The 21,689-nt window shown below is 43.7% G+C and overlaps 2 protein-coding genes across 8 annotated transcripts in view; one reads left to right on the top strand and one right to left on the bottom strand.

Moving 5' to 3' along the window:
- The window catches only part of LOC122552619 (endoplasmic reticulum membrane-associated RNA degradation protein-like), a 40,823-nt gene extending 31,104 nt beyond the window's left edge, over window positions 1–9,719 (bottom strand). For 3 of the 6 annotated variants that reach the window (XM_043695389.2, XM_043695390.2, XM_043695391.2), the window contains exons 1-5: window positions 8,939–9,718; window positions 8,684–8,826; window positions 6,728–6,829; window positions 1,056–1,145; window positions 773–870 (exon numbers count right to left, since the gene is read on the bottom strand). In XM_043695389.2, the coding sequence (XP_043551324.2) occupies window positions 773–870; window positions 1,056–1,145; window positions 6,728–6,829; window positions 8,684–8,826; window positions 8,939–9,110 (605 nt within the window). In that variant the 5' untranslated portion in view covers window positions 9,111–9,718. Of the gene's footprint in view, window positions 1–772; window positions 871–1,055; window positions 1,146–6,727; window positions 6,868–8,683 lie in introns of all 6 variants that reach the window. The other 3 variants (XM_087991155.1, XM_043695392.2, XM_043695393.2) reach the window with 3 other exon arrangements.
- A 430-nt stretch (window positions 9,720–10,149) lies between these two features.
- LOC122553207 (dynein light chain Tctex-type protein 2-like) lies at window positions 10,150–20,731 on the top strand. 2 transcript variants are annotated; one of them, XM_043696803.2, is made up of 4 exons: window positions 10,150–10,550; window positions 16,021–16,239; window positions 16,781–16,933; window positions 20,441–20,731. In XM_043696803.2, exons 1-4 carry the CDS (start codon window positions 10,347–10,349, stop codon window positions 20,549–20,551), a joined length of 687 nt encoding a protein of 228 aa, XP_043552738.1. In that variant the 5' UTR covers window positions 10,150–10,346; the 3' UTR covers window positions 20,552–20,731. The 2 variants fall into 2 exon arrangements, with proteins under 2 accessions (XP_043552738.1, XP_043552739.1); XM_043696804.2 differs by lacking the exon at window positions 20,441–20,731 and adding an exon at window positions 17,051–17,386.
- Window positions 20,732–21,689: the final 958 nt, after the last annotated feature.

The following is a 21,689-nucleotide window of genomic DNA, read 5'->3' as shown; positions in this document are numbered from 1 at the left end:
GGACTTGTTTCACTGCACCATAGGAGATTGAGAGGAGACCTGATAGAAATTTATAAAATAGTGAGATGTATAGATAGAGTTAATGGTAGTTGTCTTTTCCCTAGGATATGGGATTTCAAGACTAGGGGCCACATTTTTAAGGTGAGAGGAGAGAGACTTAAAAAAAAAGGCAATTTTTTTAAAAAAAAAACACATGTGGCATGAACTTCCTGATGAAGTGGTGGATGTGGGTATAATTACAACGTTTAAAAAACACTTGGATAGATACATGAATAGGAAAGGTTTGGAAGGATATGGGCCAGAAGCAGGCAGGTGGGACTAGTTTACTTTGGGATTATGTAAGGCATGAACTGGTTGGACTGAAGGGTCTGTTTCAATGCTGTATGACTCAATTTACACCTTCCATCATAAGCTGACGCCTAATCCATATCTGTAATCTCCCCCAATTTTTTGTCAGTTCCTGACACTTTCCATTCTACCAACATTAGCCTCTGTGCATGTGCCCCTTCATCCATTTCCAAACCCTCAGACATACTCTTTGCAAGTTCAACCCTAACCTCCATGTTTAAGAACCTCCTTAACTCCCATTTCTTTGGCCAAGCTTCCAACTGACATCGTCACCATTACATCTTCCAAAGGGCCATTTGTCTGCCTTGCACTTACTTGGTAAATTCCTTGCTTTCATCCAATTTAATGCAAGCTGTTATCCTAAATTTTCAATAATAGATTAATGTGAGGATGGCAGAACTGACATTTGCAACCAAATACTTACATTGGAGGGATTTCTGGAGGAGCAGCAAATCCATGCCACAAGATGTTGCGGAGATTTAAGCTTTGTGGTGATCCCAAGAACACTCGCAGCACGTTCATCTGTATTTGGATAATGACATATAGTATTAATTTACTAGAACGTGAGCTAATACATACTTCACACAGAACACTGGGGATGGACATATCATTTAGATAAATTTAATTAGAGGGGACATGATAAAGTTTTAGCAATGTTCTGTTAAAAAGATAAACAGAAAATTATTTTAAGTAGCAAAAATTCTTACCACATTTTGTCCAAATATAGCAGCCAGCTCTTGTGAAGCCAGTAGATCTCTCAGGAGAAAGGGACATTCATTGCCGACCATTAGGAATACCTAAGGTACAGGAAAATCATCAGCTTTACAATGTCCATGAACAGAATACACACCGCATGAGAGGTTAATTTTCATCTTCAAGTAAGGTTGACCCAACTGCCAAAGACCATATTTATTCACCCTTAGACCATCCAATCCAAAGTTATATCATTTCACTTCATTACATAGATTTGTCCACTCTCCAACTCTCACACCTCTTGAGGCTTGGGGTTGCAAAAAAATGAACGGAGTTATATTACGCATTATCAAGCGACGTGCTAGGGCTTGAATCACAGAATCCCTACTGTGTGGAAGAGTCCACACAGACCCTCTGAACAGCATCCCACATAGACCCACCCCTATCTTATTTCTTGAACACTGCATTTCTCATTGGCTAATCCATCTAGTCTGCAAAATGCAGCATACTATGGACAATTTAACACGGCCAATCCACCTAACCTGTACATCTTCAGACTGTGGGAGGAAACCGGAGCACCCGGAAGAAACCCATACAGACAGGAAAAATGTTCGAATTCCACACAGATAGTCGACAAGGCTGGAATTGAACCCAGGTCCCTGGTGCTGTGAGACAGCAGTGCTAACCACTGAGCTGTTAACAGAAACTGAATGGAATGATTGCAAGCTAAACTTCTGAATCAAATGCTTATATAGGGAGGAATACTTCAATTATAGTTATCCCACTATTGTTTCCTGTGCTTTCAGCTTTTGGATCCTAAACACTGGAATTTTCATCTGAAACTGTCCAACATTCTATCTCTCCTTGCTACTTTAAGATGTTTTTAAATCTACTGCTGATTAAGATTTTGGTCAACAGTTTGAATATCTCCTTATCTGCCTCAACGTCAAAATTTATTTGATAAGACCACAAATTGGGATGTTCAGTAATTTGCAAGGTGCTGCACCAATGCATCTGCCATTCCTCAGCCCATCTGATCAAGGTCCCATTATACTCCGAGGTAACCTTCTTTGCTTCCTACGGCACCACTAACCTTGGTGTCATCTGCAAACTTACGAACTATACCTCCTATGTTCAATTCCAAATCACTTATATAAGTGACAAAGCAATGGACCAAGCACTGACCCTTGTGGCACACTGCTGGTCACAGGTCTCCAGTCTTAAAAGCAACCCTCCACCACCACCCTCTGTCTCCTACTTTTGAGCCAGTTCAGTATCCAAAAGGCTAGTTCTCCCTCTATTTCATGTGATCTAACCTTGATAACTAATCTACCATGCAAAGCCTTGAACAGCTTACTAAAATCCATAGGTCATATCCACTGCTCTACCTTTCATCAATCCTCTTTATTACTTCTTCAAAAAACTCAATCAGTAGTTTACAAAATCAGAAGACATGATATACACAGCTTATTTTCAAGGCAAGGCAATTTCTTTCCATCATGAAAAGAACACTTTATCACTGACTGTATAATTCAAGACTTTTTGTTGAAGAGGGGTAAAAATGAGATTAAAAAGACAAAACTTTTCATAAAAATGTAAAATATTTATTATGTTTCCTGAAAATGTGCAACAGCTAGCTTATAGAAAGTGTTTTGAGCACTGGACACAAAACACAGCAACAAGCTCGGTCTACAGAACAATAGTAGAACATCTCTTCCTTACGACTCAAAGACATTGACTATATCCAGCAGGCACCTCAAAACCCTGGAGAAGTACCACCTTGCCAACTCTGCAAAAAGCTGCAAATTCATTGGCTGGATAGATGCATGACCATTTGTCTTCTGGCTCAGGGCAAAACCATCAGTATTGAAGGACTGACCATGCCCAATTAGCTCCACACATTGTCCACACACCTGACACAAGATTCCCGAAACAAGAACTTTACTCGAAGCTTCAAACCAGCAAGTGAGCCCCGGGAGGGCAGAGAAAATGTTTCAAAGACACCCCCATTGCCTCATTGAAAAAGAGCTATAACTCCACTGACAAACCTGGGAAAACTCTGACCCAAGATCACCTGACATGGCAGGTAAGCATCTATACATTTCAAGTCTCAAAAAGCTGAAGTCAAGCATCAGAGAAAGAAATGCACAGCAACTCAGGATATCCCACCTTCTCATTCCTTCAATCCCCCATCTGCTTCATCTGTGACGGAGACTATAGCTCGTCCATTTGACTCTTCAGATACCCGAGAATTCATGTTTGGTTTGGGAGTAAGTCATAAAGATGTACAGCACAAACACTCCCTTCAGTCCAACTCGTCCATGCCAACCAGATATCCTAACCTAATCTAGTCCCATTTGCCAGCACTCGGCCCATATCCCTTTAAACCCTTGCTATTCAAATACCCATCCAGATACCTTTTAAATGCTGCAATTGTACCAGCTTCCGTCACTTCCTCTAGTCTCAATCATGAGGAATTGCCTAAGATGACTTCAAATACCACAAGCTATGTCTGTACTTACAATTATTAGTTGAAAGGATTAAATGACAAGGTTATATATTTTTTTAAAAACTATGAATAATTCAAGTCAAAACAACTTTCTTTTTGTGAGCAACTGGGATTTGCAGAGCAAAAGGTATATTTTGGGACTTGCATCTAATGCAGTTTGCATAGATGAACAGGATTTCTCCCTTTCTACCTTTACAGATAAACAATAACTCAAATTCTGTTAGTGTACATTAAGTCTAGGAACCTATTAGAACAAGCTTAGGGACATGGATTCAAACATACATGAGAACAGGTGAAGATATAATCTCTGCAGGTGATAAATATGTGGAATAGGAAATGTGGGGCAGAAAACATGCTGTAAATGAGAAAGAAATACTGCTGAAGCTTTTCATGTTGCATTCATCAGGAAGGAATTGCAAGGAAACTAAACCTCCAAAGGGAACAATTTATACTGTATGAAAAGATGGTGCTGATTAGTTGCAAGTTAATTCTGATCAATATCGGAATTGCAATGGAGAACAGAGTGTCATAGAGATGTACAGCATGGAAACAGACCCTTTGGTCCAACCCGTCCATGCCGATCAGATATCCCAACCCAATCGAGTCCCACCTGCCAGCACCCAGCCCATATCCCTCCAAACCCTTCCTATTCATATACCTATCCAAATGCCTCTTAAATGTTGCAATTGTACCAGCCTCCACCACTTCCTCTGGCAGCTCATTCCATACACATACCACCCTCTGCGTGAAAAAGTTGCCCCTTAGGTCTCTTTTATTTCTTTCACCTCTCACCCTAAACCTATGCCCTCTAGTTCTGGACTCCCCGACCCAAGGGAAAAGACTTTGTCTATTTATCCTATCCATGCCCCTCAATTTTGTAAACCTCTAAGGTCACCTCTCAGCATCCAATGCTCCAGGGAAAACAGCCCCAGCCTGTTCAGCCTCTCCCCATAGCTCCGATCCTCCAACCCTGGCAACATCATTGTAAGTCTTTTCTGAACCCTTTCGAGTTTCACAACATCTTTCCGATAGGAAGGACACCAGAACTGCACGCAATATTCCAACAGTGGCCTAACCAATGTCCTGTACAGCCGCAACATGACCTCCCAACTCCTGTACTCAATACTCTGACCAATAAAGAAAAGCATACCAAACACCTTCTTCACTATCCTTTCTACCTGCGACTCCACTTTCAAGGAGCTATGAACCTGCACTCCAAGGTCTCTTTGTTCAGCAACACTCCCATGGACCTTACCATTAAGTGTATAAGTCCTGCTAAGATTTGCTTTCCCAAAATGCAGCACCTCGCATTTATCTAAATTAAACTCCATCTGCCATTTCTCAGCCCATTGGCCCATCTGGTCAAGATCCTGTTGTAATCTGGGGTAACCCTCTTCGCTGTCCACTACACCTCCGATTTTGGTGTCATCTGCAAACTTACTAACTGTACCTCTTATGCTCGCATCCAAATCATTTATGTAAGTGGCAAAAAGTAGAGGGCCCAGCACGATCCTTCTGGCACTCCACTGGTCACAGGCCTCCAGTCTGAAAAACAACCCTCCACCACCACCCTCTGTCTTCTACCTTTGAGCCCGTTCTGTATCCAAATGGCTAGTTTTCCCTCTATTCCATGAGATCTAACCTTGCTAATCAGTCTCCCATGGGGAACCTTGTCGAACACCTTACTGAAGTCCATATAGATCACATCTACTGCTCTGCCCTCAATCTTCTTTGTTACTTCTTCAAAAAAACTCAATCAAGCTTGTGAGACATGATTTCCCACACACAAAGCCATGTTGACTATCCCGAATCAGTCCTTGCCTTTCCAAATACATGTACATCCTGTCCCTCAGGATTCCCTCCAACAACTTGCCCACCACCAAGGTCAGGCTCACTGGTCTATAGTTCCCTGGGTTGTCCTTACCACCCTTCTTAAACAGTGGCACCACGTTTGCCAAGCTCCAGTCTTCCGGTACCTCACCTGTGACTATTGATGATACAAATATCTCAGCAAGAGGCCCAGCAATCACTTCTCTAGCGTCCCACAGAGTTCTCGGGTACACCTGATCAGGTCCTGGGGATTTATCCACCTTTAACTGTTTCAAGAAATCCAGCACTTCCTCCTCTGTAATCTGGACATATAGTTTACATTTGGTGTTGATATTGACGGATAAATTTCACACATCTTCTTAAAAGTTAAGATATTAAGAGATTTTTTTCAGATTAGAGATTTCTCTTTTGGATGGAACTGGTAGCTCCAACTTTGATGGGATTATTACTCAAGGAAAGTTGAAAATACGCTTGAGCTAACTCCACTTTCTCCATATAGCTAGTGATAATGCACGAATAATGGTGGTCTTTTAGCAATCGCTTTGCTTGATTATAGAACTGAGTTTAGAATCAGACAACACAGAAACAGACACAGCAGTCCTACTCGTCCATGCCAAGCACGTTCCTGTCTGTGTTTGGCCCATATCCCTCCAAACCTTTCCTATTCAAAATGGCTTTTAAATATTACATCTACCACTTCCTCTGGCAGTTCATTTCACAAACGAACCACTCTGTGGAAACAAACTTGCTCTTTGTGTCCTTTTTAAGATGTTTTTCTCTCACCTTAAAAAAAGTCCCCTAGTTTTGAACTCCCCCATCCTAGGGAAAACACCTTTGCTATTCAGCTTATTGATGCCCCTCATGATTTTATCAACCTATACAAAGGTCACCCCTCAACTTCCTACTCTCCAATGAAAAACAAAATCCCAGCCTATCTTCAGCATTCAGACCTTTCATTCCCAGCAAATTCCTGGTAAATCCTTTCTGAACCCCCTCCAATTTAAGAATACCCTTCTTATAGCAGGGCAACCAGAACTGCATACAGTACTCCAGAAGAGGCCAAAGACACTTCTGAGGGTATTTGCTGAAACTCACCATACTTCTGTCCATTTTTTGTTTTGGCTCCCTAAGTAGTTAATATGACTCGTCTGCATAGGATGGTCCTATCTTGAGGTCCATCCTGTCAATTGCTTATTAGACAGGATGGACCTCGAGGATTTGTCAGTCCGTCTCTCTCTTTCAAACCTTTGTTTTGCATACTGGTGAAAGGAAAAGTGCTGCCATCCCTCAAAGTCAGCAGCACATCAAAAAATATGTAATTTTAAAAAAAGTTGCTTGCACACTTACATCACCCAAAGCTCGTTCGAGACAAGCCGTTAACTTCATCAGGCTGAGGGGTACAGCGGTGTATTGTGAATTCCTGATGGCTTCAAATGCTTCAGCAAATAACTAAAACCAAGGAATCACAGATTTCTTTGAAACAATACCTACATGAAATAACAAGAGTGCAATACATGTGTAGAAACAATCATGATCTAGCTCAAATGGTGAAACAGACTCAAGGGGCTTAAATGGCTATACTTGTTCAATTTAGAAAAAAAAGTTCAAAATTTTCTTTCAGCAACTGTTAGTCTTCTGTTTTTGTTAACAGATTAACAATTGTTCCACTTAAAGATAGGTTTCATAATAATGAAGAACAAATGAGATAGCAGAACAAAAATCAGAAATTGCTAGTGAAACTCAGCAGGTCTGGCAGCATCAATAGGGAGAAAGCAGAGTTAACATTTCAAGTTTAGTGACTCATCAGAACTGACAGCACCTAGGAAAAAGTGGCATTTTGAAGATGTGAGCAGACAAGTAGAGATGGAGTCCAGAGAGAGAGCAATGAAAGGAGTAGGTTGTTGATTTAATTGTTGATAGTAGGCCAGGCCAGAAAAGAGGCTGAATAAATAACAATGGGTTGGCTATGCTGAAAGCAATCGTTGTGATAGGACCAGGGTGTGTAGAAGGCATGGAAGGATAGAATCAGGCTCTGAAGTTATTGAACCTGATGCTGAGTCCTACAGGCTGCAGGATCCCCACGCATAAAGTGAGATGTTGCCCTTCAAGTTTGCATTGAGGTTCGGTGGAACACTGCAGCAGGCCCGTATCAGAAATGCTGACATGGGAACACAACGGTGTGTTGAAGTGGCAGGCATTTGGAAGCTCGGGTCCATTTTCATGAACAAAACATAGGTGTTCTGTAAAACGGTCACCTGCCTGCATTTCATCTGTAGAGCAGACCACATTGAACAGCAAATACAGTAGACCAGGTCTCCAACATTCACAGTTCTGTGTTTTATTTAAATAAGATAGTGGTTACATTAGCAACAAAATTCAGCCACAAACCAAATCAGAGTCAGTACCAATACTGTAGGAGGCATTATCAATTCTAGTTATCGAAACATCCTTTGAGAAAATCATGAGGATGTCATTTAAAATTTTACAGAAAATTTAGTTGACATTTTTCTCCCCCATTCCCAGCTAGAATCTGCCACTGCCACCTTGTACTTCCCATCTCCAGTAGCTATTACTGGAACAATTTTGTGCTCCTCCATTTTTATTCACCATACAACCATAGGTGAACATTGCAGTGGGTACAGGACAGGTTAGTTGAAGAACTTCATAATGCTGCTCCTGTTTATGTCAGCACACAACAGTTTTCCCTTGAACGTTGGAGGCTGAGGGGTGACCTTACAGAGGTGTATAAAATCTTGTGGGGCATGGATAGGGTAAATAGACAAAGTCCTTTCCCTGACGTAGGGGAGTCCAGAACTAGAGAGCAGAGGTTTAGGGTGAGGGGGGATAAAGATATGAGAAACTGAACGGGCAACTTTTTCATGCCACGAGTGATACATGTATGGAATGCACTGCCAGAGGAAGTGGTGGAGGCTGGTACAATTACAACATTTAAAAGGCATCTGGATGGGTATATGAATAGGAGGGGTTAGCAGGGATATGGGCCAATTGCTGGCAAGCGGGAGTGGATTAGGTTGGGATATCTGGTTTGCATGGACAAGTTGAACCGAAGGGTCTGTTTCCACACTGTACATCTCTATGACTCTAGTTGGGGTTGGTGAAAAATACCTCATTGAAATTAAGATTTATACAAGTCAATTGAGGAGGATACTGGAAAGGTGAGAAAAGATACTGATAAAAACTTGTCGTAGTTCTGGGAAGTTTTAGATGCTTGCACTCAATAAAACCAGTCTCTCAAAAAAATTGTGGCTGAAAATAGTACAAAGTCAATTTTCTGAATCATACCTCTGTGTTGTTAGTCCATTTAAACCACAGTCCATATTGATTGTTGAACTGCTGCGTATTGAGGGACAGTAGATATACATGGACAGTTTTACATACAGGTCCCAGAAGTCTCACACTTTCTACGTAGTCCAGGTCATGTTCCTCTGTAACAACAGTTTGGACAGCATGATTATGCCTTTCCCCATCTCTCTAGAATGCACCTTCGAAAAGTAATTTTACAATTGACTTGAATAACAAAGGGAAAAAAGGAAAAACCTGTATTTGAAGTGCGTAGGTAAAATGTAATAGCCTCCCAACAAATCTCTCCAGACACAGTGACGATGTGCTCCAGCTCTGGGCTATTCAACTCTATCAATCCAAGCCTGCAGACCATGTGATGCACTTCAGCCGAGAGACAGGTCTTTATTGGCTTATTATATATTGCCATCTTAGAAAAACGTTAGGTTTAATGAACTCTGAAATAATTAGTACTCCACCCATACCCTTTCAGAATTCTCAGTACTTTACAGCACATGTCTTTCTGCTTGAGTAGCAAATATAGCAACATTTATTACTTCAACCGTCATAGATTGGTTGGACGGAATAATCGATTTCCGAGTTGCAAGTTTTGTTTAACTTAGGCCGGCTCTATCAAAACCACTGTTTGCTGCAGTTCCTGAAGAAGACAGTCCACCATAACATTCTCAGAGCGCATAACCTCAGAAAACAGATTTACAACAGAGGGGAGGAAGAACTCCTGAAAAAGCCAGAAGAAAACGAAGATCAGATCCTTCACGATCTCTCCGAATGTCGGAGCAGCCTTGGACGGGCTGAATGGCCTACTTCAGCGCCTGCGTCCTGTGGCCCGTAGCCAGCACAGATTGACGGTTTTACCGAAGGTTTCCTGACCGCCTGAAGAAGTGACAGAAACAGACAGTTGATGTCCTTATTATCCAGGGGATCGCTATCACAGCGGGCTATCCCTCCAGCAAGAGGAACATGCTGACTGTTATGAACTTCTCTCCAAGCTTCAATTGTCCGCGCATGCGCCCATCTGGTGGGAAGGGGAGAACTAACACGTGACAGAGACCTGCGCGTATTATCGGGTGGGGGCGGGCTGGGAATCTGCGCCCCGCCCCCTACCCACGTGACGGAGACCTACGCGTATTATCGGGTGGGGGCGAGCTGGGAATCAGCGCCCCGCCCCCTACCCACGTGACAGAGACCTGCGCGTATTATCGGGTGGGGGCGGGCTGGGAATCTGCGCCCCGCCCCCTACCCACGTGACGGAGACCTACGCGTATTATCGGGTGGGGGCGAGCTGGGAATCAGCGCCCCGCCCCCTACCCACGTGACGGAGACCTGCGCGCAGTAACGGGTGGGGACGGGCTGGGAATTAGCGCCCCACCCCCTACCCACGTGACGGAGACCGCGCATGATCGGGTGGGGGCGATCTGGGAATCAGCACCCCGCCCCCTACCCACGTGACGGAGACTTGCGCGCATTCTCGGATGGGGTGGGTTGGGAATCAGCGCTCCGCCCCATATCCACGTCATAGAGACCAGCGCGCGGGATGTTGGCGGCCACGTGTCCGCCCCGCCTAGCACGCGGCACCGGATTCAAAATCAAACCGGCAACGGTGGTTTAACGGTCCAGAAGCTCGGCGAAGAAGAAGAAGGCAGCGATGGAGGAGGAGGAGGATGAAATTCTTCAGAGCCTGGGAGAGGAGATGGATGACACCATGGATATGGATGAATTGAAGGGGCAGGTGCCGTTAGGGCGAATGGGTTTGCCGCTACGTAAGAAGATCGCCAGGCCGTCCGTGGAGACAGACGGTCGGAGAACTGGGGGCCGGAATCGGCGGTCTAGCGTATTCGAGGAGAACGCGGTAAGTGTGGGTGAGGGAGCCCTCAACTGCTCCTCGAATGGCAAGCCCAGGATCGGGGAGAAAGTGAGGACTTGGCAGATGCTGGAGATCGCATTCAAGATCTGTGTGGTGCTGGGGAAGCACAGCAGGTCAGGCAGCATCCGAGGAGCAGGAAAACCGACGTTTCGGGCGGGAGCCCATCATCAGGAATGAGGCTGGAAGCTTCCCGGGTGGAAGATGAATGGAAGAAGGTGGGGCTGGGGAGAAGGTCGCTAAGACTGCAACAGTAGGATGGGGGTGGGTGAAGGTGATAGGTCAGAGAGGAGGGTGGAGTGGATAGGTTGTAAGGAAGATTGACAGGTGATGAGGGCAGTGCTGAGCTGGAAGTTTGGAACTGGGGTGAGGTGGGAGAAGGGGAAATGAGGAATCTGGTGACGTCTGCATTGATGTCCTGGGGTTGAAGTGTTGCGAGGTGGAAGATGAGGTGTTCTTCCTCCAGGTGTCAGGTGGTGAGGGTGCGACGGCGGTGGAGGAGGCCCAGGACCCGCATGTCCTTGGCAGAGTGGGACGGAATGCTGGGGTTGATTGATGCAGGTGTCCCGGAGATGTTCCCTAAAGCACTCTATGTGAAGGCGTCCAGTCTCCCCTGTGTAAAGGAGGCTGCGTCGGGACCAACGGTTACAATAAATGACATTTGTGGGTGTGCAGGTGAAACTTTGATGGATATGGAAAGCTCCTTTGGGGCCTTGGATGGAGGTATGGGTGCCGATTTTGCAATTTCTGTGGTGGCAGGGGAAGGTGCTGAGACAGGAGGGTGGGTTGTTGGGGGGCATGGATCTGACCAGATAGTCACGGAGGGAATAGTCTTTGCACATAGGGGTGGGGAGGGAGCTATATCCCTGGTGATGGGGTCTGTCTGTAGGTGGCAGAAATGTCGGTGGATGATGCGGTTTATGTGAGGTTGGTGGGGTGGAAGGTGAGGACCAAGGGGGGGTTCTGTCTTTGTTGAGGTTGGAGGGGTGGGGTTTCGGGGCGGAGGTGTGGGTTGTGGATGAGATGAGTTGGAGGGCACCTTCAACCACATAGGAGGGGAAATTACGGTCTTGCAAGAAGGAGGCCATCTGGTGTGTTCTATGGTGGAACCGGTGCTCCTGGGAGCAGATACGGCAAAGGAATTGGGAATAAGGGATAGCATTTTAGACAAAAGCATTTTTGCAGGAGGTAGGGTGGGAAGAGGTGTAACCCAGATAGCTGTGGGAGTCGGTGGGTTTGTTTTTAAAAAAAATGTCAGTGTTGAGTTGGTCGACGTTGATGGAAATGGAGAGGTCCAGGAAGGGGAGGGAGATGTCAGAGATGGTCCATGTGAATTTAAGTTCGGGGTGGAATGGGTTGCTGAAGCTGATGAACTGCTCAATATCCTCGTGGGAGCACAAGGTGGCATTGATGCAGTCATCAATGTCGTGGAGGAAGAGGTGGAGAATGGTTCCGGTGTAACTACAGAAGACGGATCGTTCCATGTAGCCAGCATAGAGACAGGCATAGCTGGGGCCCATGGGGGTGCACATGGCTTCCCCCTTTGTCTGGAGGAAGTGGAAGGATCCAAAGGAGATATTGTTAAGAGTGAAGACCAGTTCGGTCAAACGAATGAGTGTCAGTGGAAGGATACTGGTGGAGATGTCGGGAGAGGAAGAAACAGAGGGCTTGGAGGCTCTGGTCATGGTGGATGGAGGTGTAGAGTTACTGGATGTCCATGGTGAAAATGAGGTGTTGGGGGCTGAGAAAATGCAAATCTTGGAGGGGGTGAGGGTAGTGTCACGAACGTATGTGGGGAGTTCCTGGTCGGGGGGGGGGTGGAAAAGAAGGGGGGCTCATGCCCGAAACATCGATTCTCCTGCTCCTTGGATGCTGCCTGACCTGCGCTTTTCCAGCAACACATTATCAGCTCTGATCTCCAGCATCTGCAGTCCTCACTTTCACCTGGTCGAAGAGGGGAATAGGACAGAATCGAGGTAGGTGAAGATGAGTTCAATGGGGCAGAATCAGGCTGAGACAATGGGTCGGCCGGGCTGGTCAGGTTTGTGGATCTTGGGAAGGAGGTAGAATTGGGCAGAAGCTGTGGGTGGGTGATCCCTGCGGTGATGAAGTTGTGTATGGTCTGGGAGATGATTTGGTGATTGAGGGGGGGAGGTCATGGTCGAGGGGGTGGTAGGAAGAGGTGTCTCCAAGTTGGTGCCTGGCTTCAGTGGTGTAGAGGTCAGTGCGCCAAACTACCACTGCACCCCCTTTATTCCGCTGGTTTGATGGTGAGGTTGGGACTGGAGCAGAGGGATTGGGGAGCTGCGCATTGTGAGGGTGAGAGGTTGAGGCGGTTAATGTCTCAGCGGCAGTTGGAAATGAAGAGATTGAGAGAGTGGGATAAAAGGCCAGCATGGGGTGTCAAGGTGGATGGAGTGCGTTGGAGGTGGGTGTAGGGTCCTCGGAAAGTGGACAGGAGTCCTGATTGAAAAGGTAAGCTCTGAGGTGGAGGCAGCGGAAGAAGTGCTCAACGTCACAACGCATATTGAATTCATTGATGCGTGGACGGAGGGGGATGGAGGTAAGGCCTTTGCTGAGGACTCAATGTTCGTCCTCAATGAGGGAGTGGTCTGGGGGGGCTGGGAACTAGGACCTGGTGTAGGTGTGGGGGTGGAGCATGTAACTGCCGTGGGAGTGGTGGTGTAGTGAATGGGGGTGGAGTCACTAGCAGAGATGATGTTTCCCCTCAGGGTTCTGGGGGGGAATTTCCATCACCTACAAATGGACCCCACCACTAGTGATATATTTCCCTCCCCACCCCTAGCCGCTTTCCGCAAAGACTGCTCCCTCTGTGACTACCTGGTCAGATCCACGACCCCCAACAACCCACCCTTCCCTCCTGGCACCTTCCCCTGCCACTGCATGAATTGCAAAATCTGCACCCACACCCCTCCCCCTCCCCACCTCCACCCCCCACCCCACCTCTATCCAAGGCCCCAAAGGAGCCTTCCACAGTTTCATTTGCACTTCCACAAATGTCATTTATTGTATCCGTTGCTCTCGATTGCAGTCCCCTTTACATTGGGGCAACCGGACACCTCCTCGCAGAGCGCTTTAGGGAACATGTCTGGGATGCCCGCACCAATCAACCCCACTGCCCCTGTGGCCGAACATTTCAACTCCCCCTCCCACTCTGCCGATGACATGTGGGTTCTGGGCCTCCTCCACTGCCATTCCCTCACCACCCGAGGACTGGAGCAAGAATGCCTCATCTTCCGCCTCTGAACACTTCAACCCCAGGGCATCAGTGTGGACTTCACCAGTTTCCCATTTCCCCTCCCCACCACTTTACCCCAGTTCCAACCTTCCAGCTTAGCACCATCCTCATCACCTGTCCTACTTGCCAATCTTCCTTCCCACCTATCCGCTCCACCCTCCTCTCTTACCTATCACCTCCATCCACCTATTGCACCCTTAGCTACCTTCTCCCCAGCCCCACCCTACCTTCCATTTATCTCTCCACCCCGGGAGGCTCCCAGCCTCATTCCTGATGAAGGGCTCCTTCCTGAAACGTTGATTTTTCCTGCTCCTCGGATGCTGCCTGACCTGCTGTGCTTTTCCAGCACCGCTCTAATCTTGCCTGTATGTTAATATTAAGCGAATTCTAAAGTCTGACTTTAGATTTATGAAGCTGAAAATGTGTTGCTGGAAAAGCGCAGCAGGTCAGGCAGCATCCAGGGAACAGGAGAATCGACGTTTCGGGCATAAGCCCTTCTGGCTTATGCCCGAAACGTCGATTCTCCTGTTCCCTGGATGCTGCCTGACCTGCTGCGCTTTTCCAGCAACACATTTTCAGCTCTGATCTCCAGCATCTGCAGACCTCACTTTCTCCTTTAGATTTATGAAGCCTATCCCTGTATAGAAAATAATCTGTGCCTCTGTTCTCCCTACCAAATTGCATAACCTCACGCTATCCCACATTATATTCCATTTGCTAATTCTTTGTACAAACTCCTAGTCTGTACATATCTTTCTGCAGCCTCCCTGCTTCCAAAACTGTACTTGTACCTCCACCTAATATGTCAACTGCAAACTTAGCAACAACGCCCTCCGGCTGTTTTGTCCATGTCATTAACTTTAATGTGAATTGTTGTTCCAATATGGACTTCTGCAGAACTCTGCTAGACAGTATCCTGAAAAAAGACCCCATTATCTCCACACTCTGCCTTCTGCCAGTCAGCCAATTCTCTAACTATACCAGTACTTTGCCTCTCACACCATGGACTCTTATTTCGCAGCTTCCTTCATGACACTTGTCAAAGACGTTCTAGAAATTCAAATAGATCATGCATGTTGGATCTCCTTTGCGTAACTTGCTCATAAAGTCTAAGATTTGCCAAGCATGAACTCTCCTTGACAAAGCTGTGCTGACTGAGTCCTAGTTTTGAACTGTTAGTGTGGTAAGGGACCATTTGGCCTATCAAGTCTGCACCAAACGTTGGAAGAGCGTGCAATATACATCCAGCTCCCTACCCTATCCGTGTATCCCTATGTTTACCATGGCAAATGTACCTATTCTACACATCTCTGGGCACTATGGAGCAATTTACCATGGCCAAGCCACCTATTGTGCACCTAATAAGTAATCTGCAATCTCATCCTTGATAATAGACTCTAAATACTTACCAACGAGCAAGGTCAGGCTAATTGGCAAAATCTTAGTATGCAAGGGCAGTAAGAGACTAAGAAGGTTAATTGAATTGAAAGTAGTTAAGATATGCTTTATTTATACAAGGCACTGGTGAGGTCAAATCTCAAATACTGCGTATGGTTTTAATCTTGTATTTTGGAAGAATGTAAATGTGTGTTGGGGGCAATTCAGAGGAGATTTACAAGATTGACTCCTGGAATGAGTGGACCGACTGAGGAAACATTGGACTATCTGGGCTTATTTCCACGAGTTGAGGAATGAGGAGTGATTTGATTGATACATGAAAGATCAAGAATGATTTTGACAAGGTGGATGTGAATATGATTTTTTTTCTCTCTCTGTCTTGTGGGTGAGCCAAGACTAGGGGACACGGTTTGTATCATTAAGTGTTCTCCTTTGTAGATAGAGATCAGGGCCATTTTGTTCTGAAGATGAGTGTTCAAACTTTCTATATCGGAAGAAAATGGAGGCAGGTCATTGAGTTTTTTTTGAGGTAGATAGATTAATGCTTTCTCTCAAGATTATCAGGGTTAGATGGGAACATGAAATTGAAACCACAAGCAGTTGTGGCATGATCTTCTTGAAAGGTCAACAGGCTGAATGGCTTACTTCTAATTTCATCTGTTCGTAAGCAGATACTAGAAGTTTAGAACTATACATTCTGTTATATTTTCATTCTAAAGTAAGCAATACCACAGATATGTGCTGAGCAGATTGTTTATGACTTAATCTAATCCTCCTTGTCACCAACTTTCTCGAGTTAAGTTTCATGAGATCCTAAAGGAAAGGTTACATGACACTATCCTTCAAGTTGTGCATGTAGACAAGAGTGAACTGGATGAAGATGATGATGATGTCTTTGAAGAACCTTTAACCTGGAAACCTAGTCTTGTGAAGCAAAAAATGGCTAATACCTATAAAATGGTTCCAGATAGAGAATTTGACTTTGCTGCAGTTGCAAGAAGGATGGATGAGCTTTTCGAGGTAATGTGTACAGTTTTTAAACAAGATGTTTGTTATTTCTTCATGGGAGTCCCTAATTGTCCCTGAGAGCAAGTGGGAAGCCACTGTGGTTTAGTGGTCACTGTGGGACTTGCATCTGAAATTCAATATCCCAGATAATATGATGTTCGATAAGTTTGGGAAGGGGTTGTTGGGGAAGCAGCCAGGAGAACGTGGAAATAATCTCTAACATTTAATAACTGTAAACAGCCAACTAAATATAGTAATCTTGATTTTTGGGTGCATCTAATGGCAACATCATTGCCTATAGGGAAGGGTAATGGAACTCTGTTCATACAGTCAGCTGGACTGGAACTATTAGAGCAGATTAAATCCATGGTAAAAGAATCATGCTAGATTGTCACTAGTGGTACCGGTAGGAAAATACTTGTAAAATACTTAACATTACACTATTTTATTTTGATAGTATGAGGAGGAAAATAAACCAGCTAATTTCTTTGCTAGGAAACAAAATTGTTTTAAATTGATGAAAGACAATATCAAGTTTTATTTTTTTTTAAAGGCTAAGCTAAGAGATAAGGACATTTACAATTTTAAGGCATTGACTCTTGCCCTTTCTGATGATGTGAGAGCCATAGCAAAAGATTTGGCACCTGAACGGTTCAAATTAATTGCTAGAGTTTTCACTGGAGAACTGAAAAATCAAGGTATAATGGTGAGTAAATCATTTCAAGTTGACAATAGTTTTCAAAAATAACTTCTTTATGGAAACAGTAGTATGAAAAGTCCATGATGCTTTTTTTTATTCCAAGTGGTTTTGTCCATCTTGTAGGTGTAAATCAACAGAATATTCAACTACTAAAGACCATAGGCTGATATTACTTGCACCTGGCAGGTATGTTTTCAGTGTGGAGACATGCAAAATAGGGCAGGTGTCCAGGCTATCACATTCCCATCTACTCTTGAGCTTACCCTCAATAAGGACAGTGGCAAAATCAGCATTACACCTATCAAATGTAAATAAACAAACTGTTAAAAGTTGAACTAAATCTAATATTACCCTGACTATGCCATAAAACGATTAGTGTGGGCAGGTACAAATTGGCAGCTATTTTGTTTTCTCCAAAATGTTAAGGCTGGGAAGAAAGGGGTTCATTATCTTTGGAGGGTGCCCTTTGCCCACTGGGATCATCCTTTGAGACGATAGTTACCTCCTCCCTACCTGCTTGTACTTCAAAACCTTATCCCCTAAAGAGGGCACAGCCTTCCCACCCAACATTCTCCTGGCTATCTCATTGAGATTCTATGGCTGTCATCTTCCTGAGCCTGCTTGCAGTCCTGGCAGTGTGCTCTACCAAGCTGTGCTGTTGAGACTGTTATCAGATTTGCTGGCAGCTCCAGATGGGAAGGACTTTTTATATTGCAAAAAATATACTTTATTAATTTCTTTAAAAAAACTCAGAATCATTGAATCCCTACAGTGTCAATTCAGACCATTTATCCCATTGAATTCACACTGACCCTCCAAAAAACATTCCACACCTCTTACCTTATCTCCTGCAATTCTCGTGGCTAATCCACCTATCCTGCACATCCCTGGACACTTTGATTGGGCATGCTAAATTGCCCAATGACCTGCACATCTTTGGACTGTGTGAAGAAACTGGAGCACCTGGAGGAATCCCACACAAGTGTGGGGAGAATGTGCAACCTCCTGACAGATTTGCCCTAGTTTGGAATTGAACCTGGGTTCCTGCTGAGCCACTGTGCTGCCCAGTCCTTTTGGATTAATTATATTGAACGTCACCAGATGGGTGTTTAGAGATGCAGAATGGTTAGTTTAATTTAGATAAGTGTGAGGTGCTGCATTTTGGAAAGGCAAATCAAGACAAGATGTTTACACTTAATGGTGAGGCTTTGTGGAGTGTTTCTGAACAAAGAGACTTTGGAGTCTAGGTTCATTCTTTGTTGAAAATGGAGTCGCAGGTAGATAGGCTAATGAAGAAGTCGTTTAGTATGCTTGCCTTTATTGGTCAGAGCATTGAGTATAGGAGTTGTAAGGTCATTTGTCCAGGGATGTGCAGGCTAGGTGAGTTAGCCACGGGAAATACAGGGGATATGGTAAGGGGTATGGAATGTTCTTTGGAGGGTCAGTATAGATTCAATGGGACAAATGGCCTGCTCTCACACTGTCGAGATTAAATGATTGAGTTTTTTTTTTAAAATGAATTTTTTTTTTGCAATATGAAAAGTCCTGTCCTCTGGCGCTGTCAGCAAATCTGATAACAGTCTCAACAGCAGGGCATTGGTTAGGGCACTTTTAGAATATTGCGTGCAATTCTGGTCTCCCTCCTCTCAGAAGGACATTGTGAAACTTGAAAGGGTTCACAAAAGATGTACAAGGATGTTGCCAGTGTTGGAAGATTTGAGCTATAGGGAGAGGCTGACGCTCTTTTTTCCCAGGAATGTGAGGCTGAGGGATGACCTTTATAGAGGTTTATAAAATCAGGGGCATGGATAACATAAATAGATAAGATCTTTTCCCTGCGATGTGACAGTCCAGAAGTGGAGGGCATAGATTTAAGGTGAGAGGGGAAAGATATAAAAGGCCACTCCCCCTGCCACCAACACAGCTTTGTGTACTATCTATAAAATGTCTGTAGAAATTCAAAAGATCCTTAGACAGCACCTTCCAAAGCCACAACCATTTCCAATGAGAAGGACCGGGCAGCAGATACATGGGAAATCTACCACCTCCAAGTTCCCCACCAAGCCACCCACCATCCAGACTTTGAAGTATATTGCCATTCTTTCAGTATTGTCGGGTCAAAAACCTGGAATTCCATCCCTAAAGGTATTGTGCATCCACCTAAAGCATGTGAGTGGCAGCTCACCATCCACTTCTCAAGGGCAATTAATGCTGGCCTGCCAGTTTCCATGAGTGAATTTAAAAAAAAACTGATTTTAGTACAATTAAAATAGTATCCCATCCGAAAAAATAGGAATAGAATGAAAGGAACTGTGTATGCTGTATATTATGAGTAGCTAAGATAGAGTATATGTAGGAGAGTCCTAGGGAAATCAGCTGAGCAAATAACACAAAAGTGCATATGGCCTACTTATTCAGGGAAAACGATCTACACAAAATTCCAAATACTCTTTAGCATTTTGGAGGCCCTGCTCACAAATGTATTTGCATTTCTTTGGCTCTGATGATGTTACTTTTATGTGTTTATCATACCCTGCATTTTCCTGTTGGATGCAAGTTTTAAAGCAGGAGAAAGTAAGGACTGCAGATGCTGGAGATCAGAGTCAAAAAGTGTGGTGCTGGAAAAGCACAGCCAGTCAAGTAGCATCTGAGGAGCAGGAGAGTCGACGTTTCGAGCATGAGCTCTTCATCCGTTTAAAAGCATCTGATTTTAAGCATGTCCAAACATAAAATTATTTGGATCTCTATACAATTTATGAATAAAGTATATTTTTCAAATATAAAAAAAAAAGGTGCTCCATCTAGTGGTGACATTGACCACAAAGAGAGCCTTTTAAAAATGGTACTGAGTCAGGTTCGCTTTTTTAATAGCAGTTGTAAAAAAAAAATCATGAAGGACAGAACTTGATTATTGTTGAAAAGAAGACATGTTGAAGCTTTTTTTTTGTGTTGCCAAAGTTTTTTTGTATTGTACTCAGCAGAACAGCAGTGGGAATAACAATTTCAAAGGGCCATAATGTGGATGTGCTGGTGTTGGACTGGGGTGTATAAAGTTTAAAAATCACAACACCATGTTATAGTCCAAGAGGTTTATTTGGAAGTACTAGCTTTCGGAGCGCTGCTCCTTCATCGGGTAGCTGTGGAGCAGCAGTCCAAAAGCTAATAGTTCTAAATAAACCTGTTGGACTATAACCTGATGTTGTGTGATTTTAACTAATTTCAAAGGGAATGTTTGGGAAGAGAAACAGTGTTGATTTGTTGGTAAGAGGCTTTGACAAATCAGAGTCCACTTGCTAATCAGTCAGCACCCTGTATCTCATGCCATACAAATTGGTGTGAGATAGCATGTCTGTTTTTCAGCAATTTAAAAAACCCATTTATAACTAAATCTACTCTGAAACGACAACTTAATTTATCATTAAATTTTTCATTTTATTTTGAATTAAGAATATTTTGTTTTTGAAATGATAGTGTCTTACATCGTTTTGAATATATTTTACTTTAATTATATAGATTGCCAGCAGATTTCTGTGGGATCCAGAACATGACAGTTGGTGTGAAAGCCATTTTCATACCACTACGTTTTTTGTCGTAGGAACTGTTTATGCTGTATATTATGAATAGCAGTATTGTAATAAAATGTTTACTTTTTAGAAATTTGAGTTAAGATGCAATGCATGTTACTGGAGGCACTAAGCCTAAATTTAACATTGTTTAGATATACAAATTGTCATATCTGCTCTTACTTTTGCAATTTGAAAAAAATGATTTTTCATTGAAAGGATTGTTCTGATATTGAAACTTTACTAAAACACAAGACAATTAGTTAATATTTCAGAGTACAAATAAACTTACAAAATTTGAAAGCATTTGTAAATAGAACTTGCATCATTTGTGAAAAATGCAAATTCACATTGTAAACAAATGGCACTATGTAGGCTGTTTATTCTGTAATGATGTTAATTCTCTTCCTTTTGCAGATTAACTCCAAACAATTTTTCTAGATACATTCCTGGAACTAGTGGTAGTTGCTTGTTCCAGTTTCTAATAATCTATCATGTTAGAAAATCATTGAACGTTACTGCAGGATGCTTTCAGGCTTTTGAGCCTTTCAAGGGGCAGTTGAGTTAGTCCTAATCATCACTTTTTTTCCCCATTTCCCTGTAATTTGTTTAACTATTCATCCAATCCATTTGGAAGGCTACTATTTGATTGATTGTCATTGATTCATTGTCCCCTGATTTGATGATTGATAGTGTCTACTCGAAGTCATTCATATTACTGAACAAGCCAGGTTTTGACCCCATTGATCTTTGTGCACATGGAGTCAGAAGACCCATGAAGTAGTAGAATCTAGAGTGTAGGATTGCTTCCTTTTCTTCCCTTCTATGCCACTGTGCCTCATTATTAGGATAGTCTGACTTGACTGTAATGAAGCTTGAGACATAATTTGTCACAACTCTGAACAGTATATTGCACGTTCCTCAGACATTAACAGTAAATGTCAATACATGTCAAAGAGAGCTTCAGTGTGTCTCCATATACAGAAGAACCTCGATTATTCAAGCAGGTGGGCAGTATTTTGTTTGGATAATTGATTATTTGGATAACTGATTCAATGCCTCACCTCTGGGACTCTAAGAGTTTTCTGAAGTTTCCTTTTTCCTCGCTCTGCCTGCCTTACTCCCTCTCTCTGGCTCAGGGTTTGTTTCTGAGCAGACACACACTTGCATTTAAGGGACCTGCGGGATTGCTGAAGCCT

Source organism: Chiloscyllium plagiosum, unplaced genomic scaffold (assembly GCF_037043375.1).
Source record: "Chiloscyllium plagiosum isolate Xiang-an unplaced genomic scaffold, Cpla_swu_hap1 HiC_scaffold_10, whole genome shotgun sequence".
NCBI lineage: Eukaryota > Metazoa > Chordata > Chondrichthyes > Orectolobiformes > Hemiscylliidae > Chiloscyllium > Chiloscyllium plagiosum.
The sequence above is the reverse complement of the archived record's forward strand: the minus strand, read 5'-3'. Positions and strand labels throughout refer to the sequence as shown.